Source organism: Schistocerca nitens, chromosome 9 (assembly GCF_023898315.1).
Source record: "Schistocerca nitens isolate TAMUIC-IGC-003100 chromosome 9, iqSchNite1.1, whole genome shotgun sequence".
NCBI classification, from domain to species: domain Eukaryota; kingdom Metazoa; phylum Arthropoda; class Insecta; order Orthoptera; family Acrididae; genus Schistocerca; species Schistocerca nitens.
Genome location: NC_064622.1, coordinates 38,401,706 through 38,417,745, shown reverse-complemented (window position 1 = coordinate 38,417,745; position 16,040 = coordinate 38,401,706). Strand labels below are relative to the sequence as shown.

The 16,040-nt window shown below is 39.3% G+C and overlaps 1 protein-coding gene across 3 annotated transcripts in view; it reads right to left on the bottom strand.

Moving 5' to 3' along the window:
- The window catches only part of LOC126202873 (retinitis pigmentosa 1-like 1 protein), a 97,155-nt gene that overhangs the window by 58,046 nt on the left and 23,069 nt on the right, over positions 1-16,040 (bottom strand). Inside the window, exon 1 of one of the 3 annotated variants that reach the window (XM_049936908.1) lies at positions 9,554-9,589. The exons of the other annotated variants lie outside the window; for them this stretch is intronic. Within the exon in view, the coding sequence (XP_049792865.1) occupies positions 9,554-9,574 (21 nt within the window). The 5' untranslated portion in view covers positions 9,575-9,589. Of the gene's footprint in view, positions 1-9,553; positions 9,590-16,040 lie in introns of those variants that run through there. 3 annotated transcript variants of the gene reach the window in all.

Below are 16,040 nucleotides of genomic sequence, written 5' to 3'. Positions count from 1 at the left end.
CAGCAAGTATTGAATAGTATAAAACATTATTCATCATTCAGTATTCTTCATATCATTAAGAAATCATTATTAAAAATCAGTTAATTACAGTCATAGCCTTAATAATCATGGGCATAATAAGTAATTACATTAATTATGGGCACTCAGTGGCCAGCAAGTATTGAATAGTACAAAACATTAGTAGCATTAATAAGCATGGGCATAATAAGTACTCTCATTACAATAGATAGTGGCAATTATGTTTAGGTATCATTAAGAAGTCATTATTCAAGTGACATACTATTCAGAGCTGATCAGTGTTATTCAGAATTATCATAAACTAGTGACATTATCTGGGACTGTTAATACATTTTGTTTTTTCTGCTAGCAATGCATTGCTTTGGGTAATTATAAGGGAAAGCAAGAAGAAATAAGAGAAAAAATTGCTTCTAGGTTGTTCCTATAAATGAAAAGATTGTGTAACGTCATTCGTCATGAGTCAGCTGTAGCAAGGTTATCACATTTATAAATGATAGACACAAGTGGGTAAAAAAAAAAAATGCAAGTACTAGAACAGGTATAATAAGTAACAAGTTTAGTAAGTATCATAAAAAGCTTCTCCTGAAAGAAAAATACAAAATGGATTATTGAGCTGAAAGAAGAAACGCAGACTATGCTGAAAAGTAGTGAACTTCGAATTAACAGGTAGTGAAATGTGTATAAAAAATGTGTTCCATAGCTGTCCTTTCCAAAACCTTCAGTCATCCTACTACGCAATATAACACCTGCTGTCAAAGTAAACTGCAACAAATACTTAAATAACTACATAGCATAAATACATAACTTCAACATTATCCTCATCTGTAAAGAAAAACTTCATTATTCATATCATCATAACTCCATCATTATCATCACCTGTAAACAAAAACTTCATTATTCATAGTACCATATTCTTCATCATTGTTCATTATCAGCATTCATTATCATCTGCAAAAATCATTTCATTATTCATCACACAACTATTCTTAATCCCTAGCATATTTCATCACTTAAAACTAAAATGTGTAGTTCTGTCTGACAGCTTGCATCAATCGCTTTGTATTCTGAAAGAAAAAATTAGTTAAGACTGCTATTCTGTGATGTGTATAATATATTCTGGTTAATGCTTGTTAATTCTGATCCATTTACTCGTCCTCATTAGCTTATTGCATCTTCTTTCGTTTATTCCATAGGTGAAATTCCCACTTCTGTTTAATTCATTTCCTGTACGCATCATTTATTTCTGAAATTGATGAACAAAGATTAATGTCTTGCATTTAAATCATATACCCATTAAATAGTGACTGGTTAATGGTGACTCAATTAAGCATACAACATAACATGACAGAAAACGTAATATCTCAAAGCACAGACAGTGTTTAAAGGCAAAAAGTGTACAGAGAATATCGTAATGCAGCAGCAAAAAGGAAAATGTAAAACAGTCACGATGTTGAGATATCACAAGGCAAAATGTCAAAGTCAAATGGTGTGTGTTATACCTTAACTAGTTCACAGTGCATACAAACAAAACATGAAAACAATCGTACATACATAAGAAAGACAAAATGTGACATTCGTTGTGTTCAGCTTATATGTAGTGTAGTTAATAGATGCGATAATTAGAGACTTCAATGGAGAGAGAATTTGATAAAATTAATGCGTCATTATAGAGAATTGCATAATTATTCATAAAATGCGTAAGTTCGTCTGAAAAAATGCACGGTCTAGTGTGTAACGACAAGAAGAGCGACCTGCTAACCTTACCTTGCCGGGCACTTGCCAAGAAAAAAATACGATAATCATCAATAGGTAGTCACATAAATGTAATTGCATAAGTGGTCACAAAATGTGTAATTTCATCTGGAAAATATGCACGGTCTGATGTGTAACGACAAGAAGAGCGACCTGCTAACCTTACCTTGCCGGGCACTTGCCAAGAAAAAATACGATAATCATCAGTAATTAGTAATGTCAATATAATTGCATAAGTGGTCATAAAATGTGTAAGTTCATCTGAAAAAATGTGCACGGTCTGATGTGTAACGACAAGAAAAGCGACCTGCTAACCTTACCTTGCCGGGCACTTGCCAAGAAAAATATACGATAATCATCAATAGGTAGTCACATAAATGTAATTGCATAAGTGGTCACAAAATGGGTAAGTTCATCTGGAAAATATGCACGGTCTGATGTGTAACGACAAGAAGAGCGACCTGCTAACCTTACCTTGCCGGGCACTTGCCAAGAAAAAATACGATAATCATCAGTAATTAGTAATGTCAATATAATTGCATAAGTGGTCATAAAATGTGTAAGTTCATCTGAAAAAATGTGCACGGTCTGATGTGTAACGACAAGAAAAGCGACCTGCTAACCTTACCTTGCCGGGCACTTGCCAAGAAAAAATACGATAATCATCAGTAATTAGTCATGTGAATATAATTGCATAAGTGGTCATAAAATGTGTAAACGGCCTCATAGCATGTTACATCGTAAAGTGGTTTCATTCGATAAAGGGTTTAATGTTTGACACATGATGGTTGCCTTTCGATTTTCTGGTTCTCAGAGTTTCGACGTGTACAACATTGGGGTGAGGAATGCCGCGAATCCGATATGGACCTGCGTATAGAAGTTCAAATTTACTGCACTTACCTTTTAATTTGCTGGATAAATAGTGTGTACGTACTAATATCTTCTGTCCAACGTGAAAGTCTCGGCGTCTACAAACCTGTTTTTGCTGTCTTCTCCGGCGCTCTGCGGCACGTTTGATGTTGTTCAGCGCAATGTCAATTATTTCGTGGTGTCGTAATCGACGAGATGTAGGAAATGTTACTAATTCTTTGATTTTGTTTGGTGGTTCAACGTTTTTCAGTATAACAGACGGAGATAGCATAGTGGATTCATTTGGAATGGAATTAATTACATCTTGAAATGAGTGTACGTGTGTGTCCCAATTAACATGTCTTTTGTGGCAGTATATTCTACACAGTTTACCAATTTCTTTCATTAGTCGTTCACAAGGGTTCGAAGAAGCGTGGTACTTGGATATATAGATCGGAGAAATGTTTCTAGCTCGTAACATGCGTATCCATATAGCAGAACGAAATTGTGATCCATTGTCAGAAATTACTTTCATCACATGCCCTACATGAAATAAGAAATGCTTTACAAATGCTTTCGAAACAGTTTTAGCAGTAGCTTTGCGTAACGGAGTGAAGGTAACAAATTTTGAAGTGAGTTCAACAGCGACAAAGATGTAGCAAAAACCTCTATTAGTTCTCGGAATTGGACCAAAAATGTCTACTGCGACCATATGTCTTAATTTAACAGGTACAATGGGATATAATGGAGGAATGTGTGAAGTGGTGTCAGACTTAGCTTTCTGGCAAATTTTACATGACGCTAAAACTCGTCGTATACGTTTTTCCATGTTGGCAAAATAACAGTTCTGTCTCAGTATCAGAAAACATTTTCTTGCTCCGTAATGTGCGTAGCTTAAATGCGTGTACCAAATTAATTTGTTAACCAGTTCGTCAGGAATGCATAATAACCAATTGTTACTGTCTGGATGAGAGCGGCGAAACAGAATGTCATTGCGTACAGTGTAGTGGTTCCTAATCGTAACATTATTCTTATCTTGCCAAAGGTGCTTAATTTCTTTCCACACATTGTCTTTGCTTTGCTCTCTTGCTATGTCCTGTAATGACGACGAAATAAAATTTTCAAATGCAACTTGCTGAATGTACATGATACTGAAATTTGCTTTGCAGAAGTTGGTTGCTACGTCTTGCTGATTGTTGCTGAGAGAACGCGAAAGTGCGTCCGCTATAACATTTTGTGTGCCGGGAATGTGAACTATCGTAAAATTAAATTCCTGTAAATACAGTTTCCATCTGCTTAATCTATCATGAGTAAATTTAGCCGAAAGTAAGAATTGTATAGCTCTGTGATCCGTGTAAACAGTCGTATGTCTGCCATAAAGAAAGTGTCTAAATCTCGTAAAAGCCCATACAACACACAACGTTTCCAATTCTGTGACGGAATAATTTCGTTCAGCAGGTGACAGAATGCGGCTTGCAAATGCGATGTTTTTAATTACTGTAGAACCATCTTCTTCAATTTCCTGAAAAATATGTACGCCTAAAGCTGTGTTGGAACTGTCGGTGGCAATGGAAAAATTTCTGGTAAGATCTGGGTGCGATAAAAGTGGAGCATTCAACAAAGCATGTTTTAGGTTCACGAATTCAGAATGTGCTTGCTTATCCCATGACCAAATAGTATTTTTACCTGTTAATTGGCATAATCTAGGTGTGTCTAAAGCAGAGTGATGAATAAATTTGCGAAAAAAGTTAATTAAGCCCAAAAAACTGCGTAATTGTTTCTTTGTTGTAGGAACAGTAATGTCACGTAGAGCTTGAAGTTTTTCTGGATCAGGCGCAATGCCTTCAGCTGAAATTACGTGTCCAAGAAATTTTATAGAAGTTTTAGCAAAATGCGATTTACTGAGGTTAACTGTGAGACCTTGTGCATGGAAAGTTTGCAATAGTCGTTCTAAAATCAGATTATGTTCAGACCAGTTAGCTTCTGCGATAAGAATGTCGTCTACGTACGTCGTAATTCTGTCTTTAAGTTCTGTCGGAAGTATTGTGTTCAAACCGCGAATAAAAGCTGCAGAAGAAATAGTTAGGCCGAACGGTAATTTGCAAAATTGATAACAGTCACCAAAACAGAGAAATGCTGTGTACTTTCTGCAATTCGGATGAAGTTGAATTTGCCAAAATCCCGATTTCAAATCTAATGTAGAATAAATAGCTGTACCATGAAATTTCTGTAAAAGTTCCTCTAATGTCTGTGGTCGATCTGTTTCATTAATAATAATGTCATTAATGTGACGTGAATCAAGTACAAGGCGAAGTGAGCCATCTTTTTTCTTAACAATATGCAGCGGGTTTATGTACGGACTAACTGCTGGTTCTATAATTCCTTGGTCGAGCATATCCTGCAATTCCTTTTTGACTTGTTCTCTGTGAATATACGGAATAGGATAATGCTTTGCTTTAAATGTGTCGTGTTGTTTCACCTGAAATTCGTACATAAAACCGGACATAGTACCAGGAATGTTGTCGAAAACTGGAGCTTGTTGTAAAAGAATTTTATGTAATTGCGTTCGTTCATCGTCTGTATTTGCACTGCTTTGTTTAACTTTATCAGAAATCATTTGCATTACGTCGTAGTCAGTTTCGTCTGGAGTATTATAGTTATGTACGTACGTATCCGTGAACAATGTGGAACTACAGTCTATGTTACGTGTTGCGGAAATGACCTCTGTGCGGTTAATTGTTTGTTCTTCCGCAGATAATGAGTGCTGAAATTCTAAAGCCAATTGCACATTTTCATCCTTCAACATTAAATAGGAATTTTGAAAATCGACCACTGCGTCATGTTGTACGAGAAAATTAGTACCTAAAATTACGTCTGTTGTTAATAAAGGAACAATCCAAAAATTTGAGTGAAATGTGTGACCTCCAATACAAAATGACAAATGTGTCTGTAATTTAACGTCTACTCCTTTACTCGATACTGCTCCTTTCACTTTCGTTTTGCCTAAAGGTAATGTGGGATAGGTGTTTTCTTTGTTACACTCGTTAAAAGTTTCCTCATTTATAACTGACATAGGTGATCCGGAATCGATTACTGCTGAAAATTTCGATGAACCAATTTTAATTTCGATGACAGGATGTGAAATGGTTTTCTGAACAACTGGTTTTTCCTGCAAAAGAGTGTCTCTGATGTCGTCAAACGTAATTACATTCTCGTGAACAACATTTTGCGTGTCAAAACTAGTGCTTGTGTTATTGGAAGATGCGTCCTGTACAGTATCTAGTCAAATTCTATCAGACGTGTTATTATTATCAGGAGGATGTTGTGGCATTTCTACTATTTGAACAGTTCTATTACTTCTTCCAGACGTATTACGCTCTGGATGATACCTACTGTCGGGTTCGTTCATGAGAATAGGTTCTTGTGGATAATTTTGCTGTTGGTATGACCGACTGTTGTTAGATGTACGCTGAAAACTATCGTCATTATTTTTACGTCTATCGTAATAGTCATTCCTATACGGTGCATTGCGATTGGAATTGAAAAACTGTCTTCTCTGTACGTAGTTATTTCCTTGCTGCCGTGCGTTACTATTTGTTGTATCAGGGACTATACGTGCACGCGGCGAAACATTGTAGTTGGGTTGACCTTGTGTATTACATTGTTGGTTATGTATTCCAACCGGCTGACTTTCATGCTGTTGTGGTGGAAAACGTCTATTGTTACTAAAAGGTGGTTCCTGTTGCTGAAAATTTTGACGATATTGATAATCAGTATTTTGTCTGTGATTTAAGTTCTGGTAGTTGTCATTCCTAAAGCGTCTGTTACTTTTCCTATTGAAATTACGTCCCTGATCATAATTACTGTAAGTTTGTTGACCTTGGTTGTTATATGAAAAATTTTTGTTTACAAAAGAATAATCCGATTGCTGCACTTCTAAAAGCTGCAACAGATCCCTGAATGCCGAAATGTTTTCTTTTTGCTGACCCGTCAGAAGTGACACTCTTAATGACCGCGGTAATTTAGAGATACATAATTGTATGAGGGCGGATTCACTGTACGGTTCACTTAGGTACTGGTTTTGTTGCACCATGTGCTCAAAAAATTGCGTCACACTGGGAAAATTGGAGTTCTCATAATTCGGTAAACTGATTAACTGATCTTTAATTCCGCGCTGTGTCGTCTTCGACCAATACGCTGATAGAAAAGCATTCTGAAATTCTTCCACTGAGTAACATTGCCTCGCGATCGGCCTCATACGAGTTGCCGGTTCGCCTTCCAAAAAGCTGCAAATGAATTCCAGTTTGTGCGTTACAGGCCAAGTCGGTGGAAAAGCAAAGCTAAACTGTTGTATCCAATCTAGCGGGTGAATCTGTGTTCTGTCGTTTTTAAATATTTTAAACTTTCTCACTGACAGAAAATGTTTGTAATCGAAATTATCATCTCTGTGAGATGGAACAGGTTCAGGATTGTAAGAAAATCTGTTGAACTGTGGTTGTTCGGAATCTAAGTCCCGTACTCTCTGTAGATTACTCAAATTACACGCGTTGCGTGAGTCTGGCAAATGTTCGAAAAATGGCGTCTGCTGTGATGCGTTATTAACTGAAATACTTTTCATTTCTGTTACTTCTTGCTGTAAACTTGACAGTTTTCTACGCAAGGTGTTATTAGACGAATCGATCTCATTAATCGTCTGCTGTAAATTTTGAAATTCCGGTGTTTGACTAAATGAAACCGGTGAAGTATCGTCTGATTTATTGTCATTAGTATTTTCGATGACGTCAATACGACTGGCCAACTCATCATATTTTTCAGTCAGTATTTTAACCTGATCATCGGTTTTAGTGTCAGTGGCATTAATCTGGTTTTGCAATTTACTTGTAGTTTCGTTCAGTTTTGTAACATCGGAATCCTGTGTTAATTCTAATTGTTCGAGTCTGTCGGTCACTGTTTGAAAGTCGGTTGTGTATGTGTCTGTTTTCAATTTCAGATCAGAAATTTCGTCACGTAATTCTGTGTTTGACTGTTCGATGGTATTAATTTTATCCGACACTGTAGCAATATTGTTGTCTACATACGTTTTTGCCTTCGCAAACATTTTACGTTTGTCTTCCTGTCTCTGAGCAGTGATTGTTTCCATGACTTGACGTTTGACTTTATTTTGATCATCAATAAATTTGCGGAAACGCGTATCACTGTTCTGTATGTGAAGACTAAGACGTTCGTTAATCTGTGTGTTCTGTTGTTCGAATTTCGTGTCAATCTTTTCATCCATTGTGCGCGAAAGTTCTGTTGTCATTGCTTTAAATTCGTCGCGTAATTGTGTAGCCTTTTCCGAGCATTGTTTAGCGACTGTACTGATTTCCGCTCTAAGTGTTTCTGTTGTGGCTGTTTGCATTTCCCTTAATTCCAGAGCTACAGACCTAATTTCTTCGCTACTTTTTCTTGAACAAGCCTCAATTTCCTCGCGTAACTGTTCCTTAGTGTCATGACATTGCGCGGCAACGGCTCTAATTTGGTCACTAAGCTGCCTGGAATTGTTGTCTAATTTTTCACTCTGTTGTCTGACCTGTTCACTAAGTTTGTCTTGTTTTTCACTCTGTTGTCTGACCTGTTCACTAAGTTGTTTGAGATTTACATCATTATTGTCTAATTTTTCACTAAACTGTTTGGAAGTGTTGTCTTGTTTTTCAAGAACTTGTAGCAATAATGCCATCAATTGATCCGAGGTAACATTACCTATTTTATTCACTGTGCTGTTTAATGGTGGATCTAAAATTGTCTCGCTTTCTGTAACCATTTGGTTATTCTGAGATTCACAAAAAGGTTTGTCAGTCGGATGTACACTGTCAGACATTATTTCGGAATTAAATAAATCCGTCGTACTTTGTGTATCCTGCTCATTTTCATTAGACAAATTTGTCTGTTCGTCACGTGAATTTAGTAATCCGGTTGTGTTAAGCTGGGCAGCGCTCATTACAATAGGGCGCCCCGCGTCATCGATTGTCGTCAAATCAACATAAGACACAATCGAGTTCGTTTGTTCATCATTAAGGTCTACATCATTAGAGGTTGGAACACTCTGATTGTCAGTGAACGCAGGATTGTCATCATTACACTGCGTGTCACTAGTACTATTGGTGAAGTTATTTAATTCACTTATTTCGTTCATAATACCTCGCGATACACTATTCACAGTCTTTCGCGGCATTTTCACAACAGTCACAATTATTCACAAAATAAATAAACACAATGCAAAAAGCAACACTCAAATACAACAGAGCAACGAATTGCCGTTGACCTGTAGAAAGAAAGTCACAAGATTAGTAAAAGCGTTGCGCCAAATCCTAATTATATCTAAGAAATAAGAGCAGATATCTGACTGTTTTTCAAAAGATTCTCTACGAAATACGATCCTGGACCGGGTGTCGCCAAGTGTAACCTCCCCACAAAAATTTTAAAAAGAATAATATTTATTATGAATGGAGTCACAGCTAAGTGTAAACTCCCCACAAGAATATTAATGGCAAAGACAATTAAATGAAAGCTCGCTATCTGACTCAAGTACAAGTTCCCATTAAATAATGAACGCTAATCCCATAATAATGAAACTGTAATGATAACCTAAACTCAATTCAACCGAAAAGTCGGTGTTTGCCCTGTGCGAAACGAGAATAAATTTCTTACCTTAGTGAAACTGCATGTCAAAATTCTGCTCTTATTCTGCGGCACAGCTTGCAATAGATGTATCGCCATAACTAAATTTTTTGAAGTTAACTGAAATTTTTTGTTTAAGGAAATGCAAGGGAATCAAATGATACTTTTGTTAAAAAATTGCTTTCAAAAAATCAAAATTATTATTGGGGGCGATTTTTACAGAAAATTACACTTAATTAACATTGCTAGTTGAGCGCGAGGCTGATTAACAATATACCTTATCCTGTATCTCGACCATTGCGGTGCCGACGCCCGCCGACTGCTCTCCGCTACTGCTACTCACAGACTACCCTTCGCAACTGCTCGCGACCGACTCCAAGCACTACTGAGGACTGACTACTGCAGACTGACTGACTGCTCGCTACTGCGAGTCGAGCGCAACTGCTCTGGTCAGAGATTCTACAATGTCTCAGCATCGCTGCCGCACAACATACGTGTTTCACCACATTTCCGACGAAAATGTCACACCAAATCGAACCGCTTTCCAACGTAGTCCAACTAAAACAACTTGTCATACCAACGGGGAGTTACAGCTGCCTACAACAACAATTTGGGGTGTTTAGAGACATCGGTTGGTTATGAAGCCGCACAGGTTATAGCTGTTAAAGCCTTGACGTCATCACGACAAACTCAAATTTGTGGCATTTTCTGACGCACTTCAGAATGCTGTAGACAATTTTTTAGTACAGGACTGCTATTATTTTCTATATACGTCAATGATCTAGGGGATGGGTTGGGCAATAATCTTCAGCTATTTGGTGATAGTGCTGCGGTATACGACAAGGTGTCGGAATTGGATGACTGTAGCAGGATACAAGATGACTCAGACAACATTTTTAGTTGGTGTGATGAATGACACCTAGTTCCAAATATAGAAAAGTGTAAGTCAATGCCGATGCTTGGGAAAATCAAACCCATAATGTTCAGATATAGCATTAGTATTGTTCTGCTTCACATAGTCACGTCGTTTAAATAATTGTGCGTAACGTTGCAAAGCGATCCGAAATGGAACGAGCATGTCAGGATAGGGAGGGTGAATAGTCATTACGGTTTACGGGGAGAAGATTGGGAAAGTATTGTTCATCTGTAAAGCAGAGCGCTTATAAGACGCTAGCGCGACCTATTATTGAGCTGCTTGATTTGTTTCCAGTAGGTTTGAACAACACACAGCTGTAACAGTGATGCTTCTTGAAATGAAATTGGAATCCTTGGAGGAGAGCCGGCAGGGTGGCCGTGCGGTTCTAGGCGCTTCAGTCTGGAACCGCGCGACCGCTACGGTCGCAGGTTCGAATCCTGCCTCGGGCATGGATGCGTGTAATGTCCTTAGGTTTGTTAAGTTTAAGTGGTTCTAAGTTCTAGGGGATTGATGACCTCAGATGTTAAGTCCCATAGTGCTCAGAGCATTTTGAACCATTTTGAACCTTGGAGGAAAGACGATGTTCTTATCGCGAAACGTTACTGAGAAAATTTAGAGAACTGTCATTTGAAACTGACTGCAGAATGGTTCTACTGCCGCCAACATGCAATTTATTTAAGGACCACGAAGATAGGAGACGAGAAATTAGCGTTTACACGGAAGCGTGTAGACAATTGTTTTTCCCATGCTCTATTTGCGAGTGTATTAGGAAAGGATATGACTAGTAGCGGTGCAGGGTACCCTCCGCCACGCACTGTAGGTAGCCTGCGGAGTATGTATGCAGATGTAGATAATGATAACACATACGCAAAACGCATTGTGTTCACTATGAGGCGCTTTGTCACGTTAGTGCCAAAGTAAAAGAACACAATGTACGAATTTAGGGCCTACAGTACCAACATCCACACACTTAACATGTACACCGAAATTTCGTGCGATATCCTAGACATATGCTTACGGCCCATTCCTCTTATCTTAGCAGTATCTTGCTAAGCTATAAAACCGGTTGTTCCCGAGGCTGAAGGAGGATAACTTCATTTTTCAACAAGACGGGGCAACCACTCACTTGAATCGCCAAGTGTGTGAATATCTGAATGAAACTGTATTGACCCGCTGGATTGGTCTCAAACAGCTGCGAAAACATTTTCCAGCTGGCCTTCAAGGTCACCGGATCTGACGCACTTGTGACTTCTTCCTGTGGGATTTTTTTAGGAAGATCGTTTATGCACCAACGCCACAACAGAACCTAGAAGAGTTGAAGAACCGGAACCATGCTGCATTAACATGAGTGCTTCACCGAGTATGGGAGGAATTCGAGGGTCGATCTGGTATTGTTCGTGTCGCTGATGGAGGACATATTGAATATCTGTAATCTAAACTTGAAAGATTCGTAAATATGTGTCCCAAACTTCATAGTGGTACTTCTTACACGTTAATAAAAATGTGCGTTCGAAATATGTACATTCCTTTGAAACACCCTCGGTTTGCCTCTTCGTACAAAAGGTGAGCGACCGCATTACGCATGATTAGAACAGCGTGTTCAGATTCATACGGAGACAGCCGTCTGCATGTGAACATAAGGTATATGGTGCCCAACATTACTTAACAAAAAAAAAAAAAAAAAAAAAAACCAGCTAGATAAAGATATATAAAAGTCAAGTAGTGTGAGATGTGAGGCTGTGCTATCAACATGGCCATTTTGGAAGCCGCCATCTTCGATGCAACTCGTAATTTTCAAATCGAAGGGGAACACGCGACATATCAGACGTATAGACAATTAGGTTATACGAGGAAAACTGGTGGTTTCAGTTCGAACATAGCTACATTCATTCTCGTGTTCTGATTAATGTTTCTTCCTTACAGGTGTTTTGAAAGCTAATGTCGTTAGCGTAGCCTAAACCCATGGAGCTCGTCCTGGAAGCTACTAGTGTATTTCAGCAAACGCCACACATGCAGACAACCGATCTCGAAAAATTTGATGAAACTGGCTCCGTCGCAGACAAACGGAAGACTGGACGATCGTAAAGGGCTACGAATGTTCTGCCTCTCTTAACTAAGAGACTAGAGAGCAATACTCGCCACATCTTGAAGGAAATTGGGGCCAACTGTAGGTTGAGGTGCGTTTGGGTGGGCCATATTTTACGTCAAGTTTTAGCGGCATTAGCATTACCGTCTACATTGCTGCAATATGGCTGCAATACACGGAAATTTTGCAGCATTTACATGTCCATCCTTCTGATTGGATGTCTGAGGGACTTCGGCCGTGCACTTACGTATTAAAATGAAACACCTATAGCCGATTTGTGAGGTTATTTATTATATGGCTGCCAGTGTCGTTGTTTCAGTGCACCATCTCAGGCGTTATTAGATGGTGCGGGGTAATTGATGGTTTGAGACATGACATCGTTGTTACAGGTAGTCTGCGGAAACCAGTTCATAGATGTTGGCCACTGATGACTCGTGTATACGAATGGAGTTAAACCCCACAGCGTCAGTTAAGGCATGAAGATGGTGCACTGAAACACCGAAACTGGCAGCCATATAATAAATAACAAGGACGGCTGTAGGCGCTCTGTTTTATTACATTTTGTGGTACGGCTGGAAAATTTTGCTGATACTGCACTCGGTTGCAGTTAGATGCCGTGAGGTTGCGAGTGTTGTCCACCAAGTGTGGAGAATATTTTATAACGCAGGCCAAGACCTATCTTTGTCGGTCACGTGTCTCAACGAAAGTAATATCATTCCACTTTTGCTCGAAAGTTCCTGCACGTACATACAGTCACATGTTTTACAGTTGTTTGTTGTCATGAGCTTGTTCTGAACAACAATGGAAAAGTAGACAAACGAGAGAACTACGAATTTTATACATGCGATACATCTACCACCAAAGCTAAGGGACGTCGAAAGTAATGCATACAAGGATCACAGCCTGAAAAAATAGTTGGGAAACTAGTGTGGAAGAACTCAAAAATCAGTCTTTGATGAAACGTACAAGAAATTCCGAAGTTTTCGTAACTATACCAGATATAAAGAGCAACGTAGCGAAAATGGCTCTTCAACTACATGGTGTGAGTTTGAAGTACCTGAAGCAGGAGTTGATAGTGTAAACAGTGGTGTGAACAAAAATGAAATAGAAACTGTATTCTTATTTCAAACCTCTCGTTATGAAATCCTTTAGTCCTTGTGCCAAAGCATTGCATACTTCTGGTACCAGGGGACTGATGACCTCAGATGTTAAGTCCCATAGTGCTCAGAGCCATTCGAACCATTTGAACTTCTGGTCCCATGAGGCTTATTGATAAACAGTGAACTTTAATGAGGTAAGGCCGTTCATTCAGCAAACCCTTGATTGTCTAGATCTAAAATTAATGTTTCTTGATTACTAGTTTCGTCTTATCAACAAGCCACCTTCATATCATCGCCCAATACATTGATTAGTGTACAACTGCCATATGGCACCATAGTTTTTATGAGCAGGTTACAATGATCCAAATTATCCCAGAATAATCGGTCGTCATATGCAATAGAAACTGACAGAATCAGACAGTATACATATATGGATAATGCGATCATATTTATCACATTACATTACTCTAAAGTCATGAGCAGTGAGTGCTATGGACTCGGTATAACGAGATACCTGTTCCACCAAGAAACAAGTAGTATGTAATCGTCATACATGAATATAAACACCATGTGTGACTCATGGCACAAGCCTCGGTAGACAAAGAAGGGCTCTTGCTTTTTTATGTTTTAGTCATTTCCTCCATTTTGTAGATTAATTTGTTAAATGAATAAATTTCTAACCAAGTTCTGCTGTCTTCAGTCTTTATGTTATCCCTCACGCTCTCATACGTGGCCTATTACACGCGTTTCGCCTTGCTTTCGTGTTGCCCGGGACTCAGAGCAGTCAAAACAGGTGCACTCTTTACTGCATCCAGTTTTGTTTTCATTTCTTTCCAAACTGTGTTCCATAGCATTCTGCCCTTTGTCCCTCACATAACTTCATATTTATTCAATTTTTCTTAATGTTATTTTGAACGTAGTAGTTTACGTCTCAACCTCTGGAGTTAAAATGCGAAATTTGTTCTAAAGCATGCACATTTAGCACTATTTTGGAACGATCGGGACCTTTCCTTTAAAGTATATAATAACAATATTTTTGTGAGAAACATTAAAATTTTAATCCTTACGTATCTCATGTAGACAATCTACTGGCCTCTGTAGATCGTGCATGACGCTGCAACTTGCCATAATGCAACATTTGTGAGTCAATGGTCTGTGGACAGTAACATTCCAGAAACGAAGTGGCCGGCCCATTGTCTAGACCTGAAACCAAAGGAGGGTCGTCGCGCAGATGCGCAAAACTATAGGCCTACATCTCTGAAATCGATCTGTCGTAGAGTTTTAGAACATGTTTTTTGCTCGCGTATCATGTCATTTCTCAAAACCCAGACTCTACTCTGTAGGAATCAACATGGATTCCGGAATCAGCGATCGTGTGACCCAACTCGCTTTATTTGTTCATGAGACCCAGAAAATATTAGATACAAGCTCCCAGGTAGATGCCACTTTCCTTGACTTCCGGAAGGCGTTCGATACAGTTCCGCACTGTCGCCTGATAAACAAAGTAACAGCCTACGAAATATGAGACCAGCTGTGTGGCTGGATTGAAGAGTTTTTAGCAAACAGAACACAGCATGTTGTTATCAATGAAGAGACGTCTACAGACGTTAAAGTAACCTCTGGCGTGCCACAGGAGAGTGTTACGGGACCATTGCTTTTCACAATGTATATAAATCACCTAGTAGATAGTGTCGGAAGTTCCATGCGGCTTTTCGCGGATGATGCTGTAGTATACAGAGAAGTTGCAGCATTAGAAAATCGCAGCGAAATGCAGGAAGATCTGCAGCGGATAGGCACTTGGTGCAGGAAGTGGCAACTGAACCTTAACATAGACAAATGTAATGTCTTGCGAATGCATAGAAAGAAGGATCCTTTATTGTATGATTGTATGATAGCGGAACAAACACTGGTAGCAGTTACTTCTGTAAATTATCTGGGAGTATGCGTGCGGAACGATTTGAAGTGGAATGATCATATAAAATTAACTGTTGGTAAGGCGGGTGCCAGGTTGAGATTCATTGGGATAGTCCTTAGAAAATGTAGTCCATCAACAAAGGAGGTGGCTTACAAAACACTCGTTCGACGTATACTTAAGTATTGCTCATCAGTGTGGGATCAGTACCAGGTCGGATTGACAGAGGAGATAGAGGAGATCCAAAGAAGAGCGGCGCGTTTCGTCACAGCGTTATTTCGTAAGCGTTACGGAGATGTTTAGCAAACTCAAGTGGCAGACTCTGCAAGAGAGGCGCTCTGCATCGCGGTGTAGCTTGCTCGCCAGGTTTCGAGAGGGTGCGTTTCTGGATGAGGTATGGAATATATTGCTTCCCCCTACTTATACCTCCCGAGAAGATAACGAATGTAAAATTTAGAGAGATTCGAGTGCGCACGGAGGCTTTCCGGCAGTCGTTCTTCCCGCGAACCATACGTGACTGGAACAGGTTCAAATGGTTCAAATGGCTCTGAGCACTATGCGACTCAACTTCTGAGGTCATCAGTCGCCTAGAACTTAGAACTAATTAAACCTAACTAACCTAAGGACATCACACACATCCATGCCCGAGGCAGGATTCGAACCTGCGACCGTAGCGGTCACGCGGTTCCAGACTGAAGCGCCTTTAACCGCACGGCCACACCGGCCGGCCTGACTGGAACAGGAAAGGGC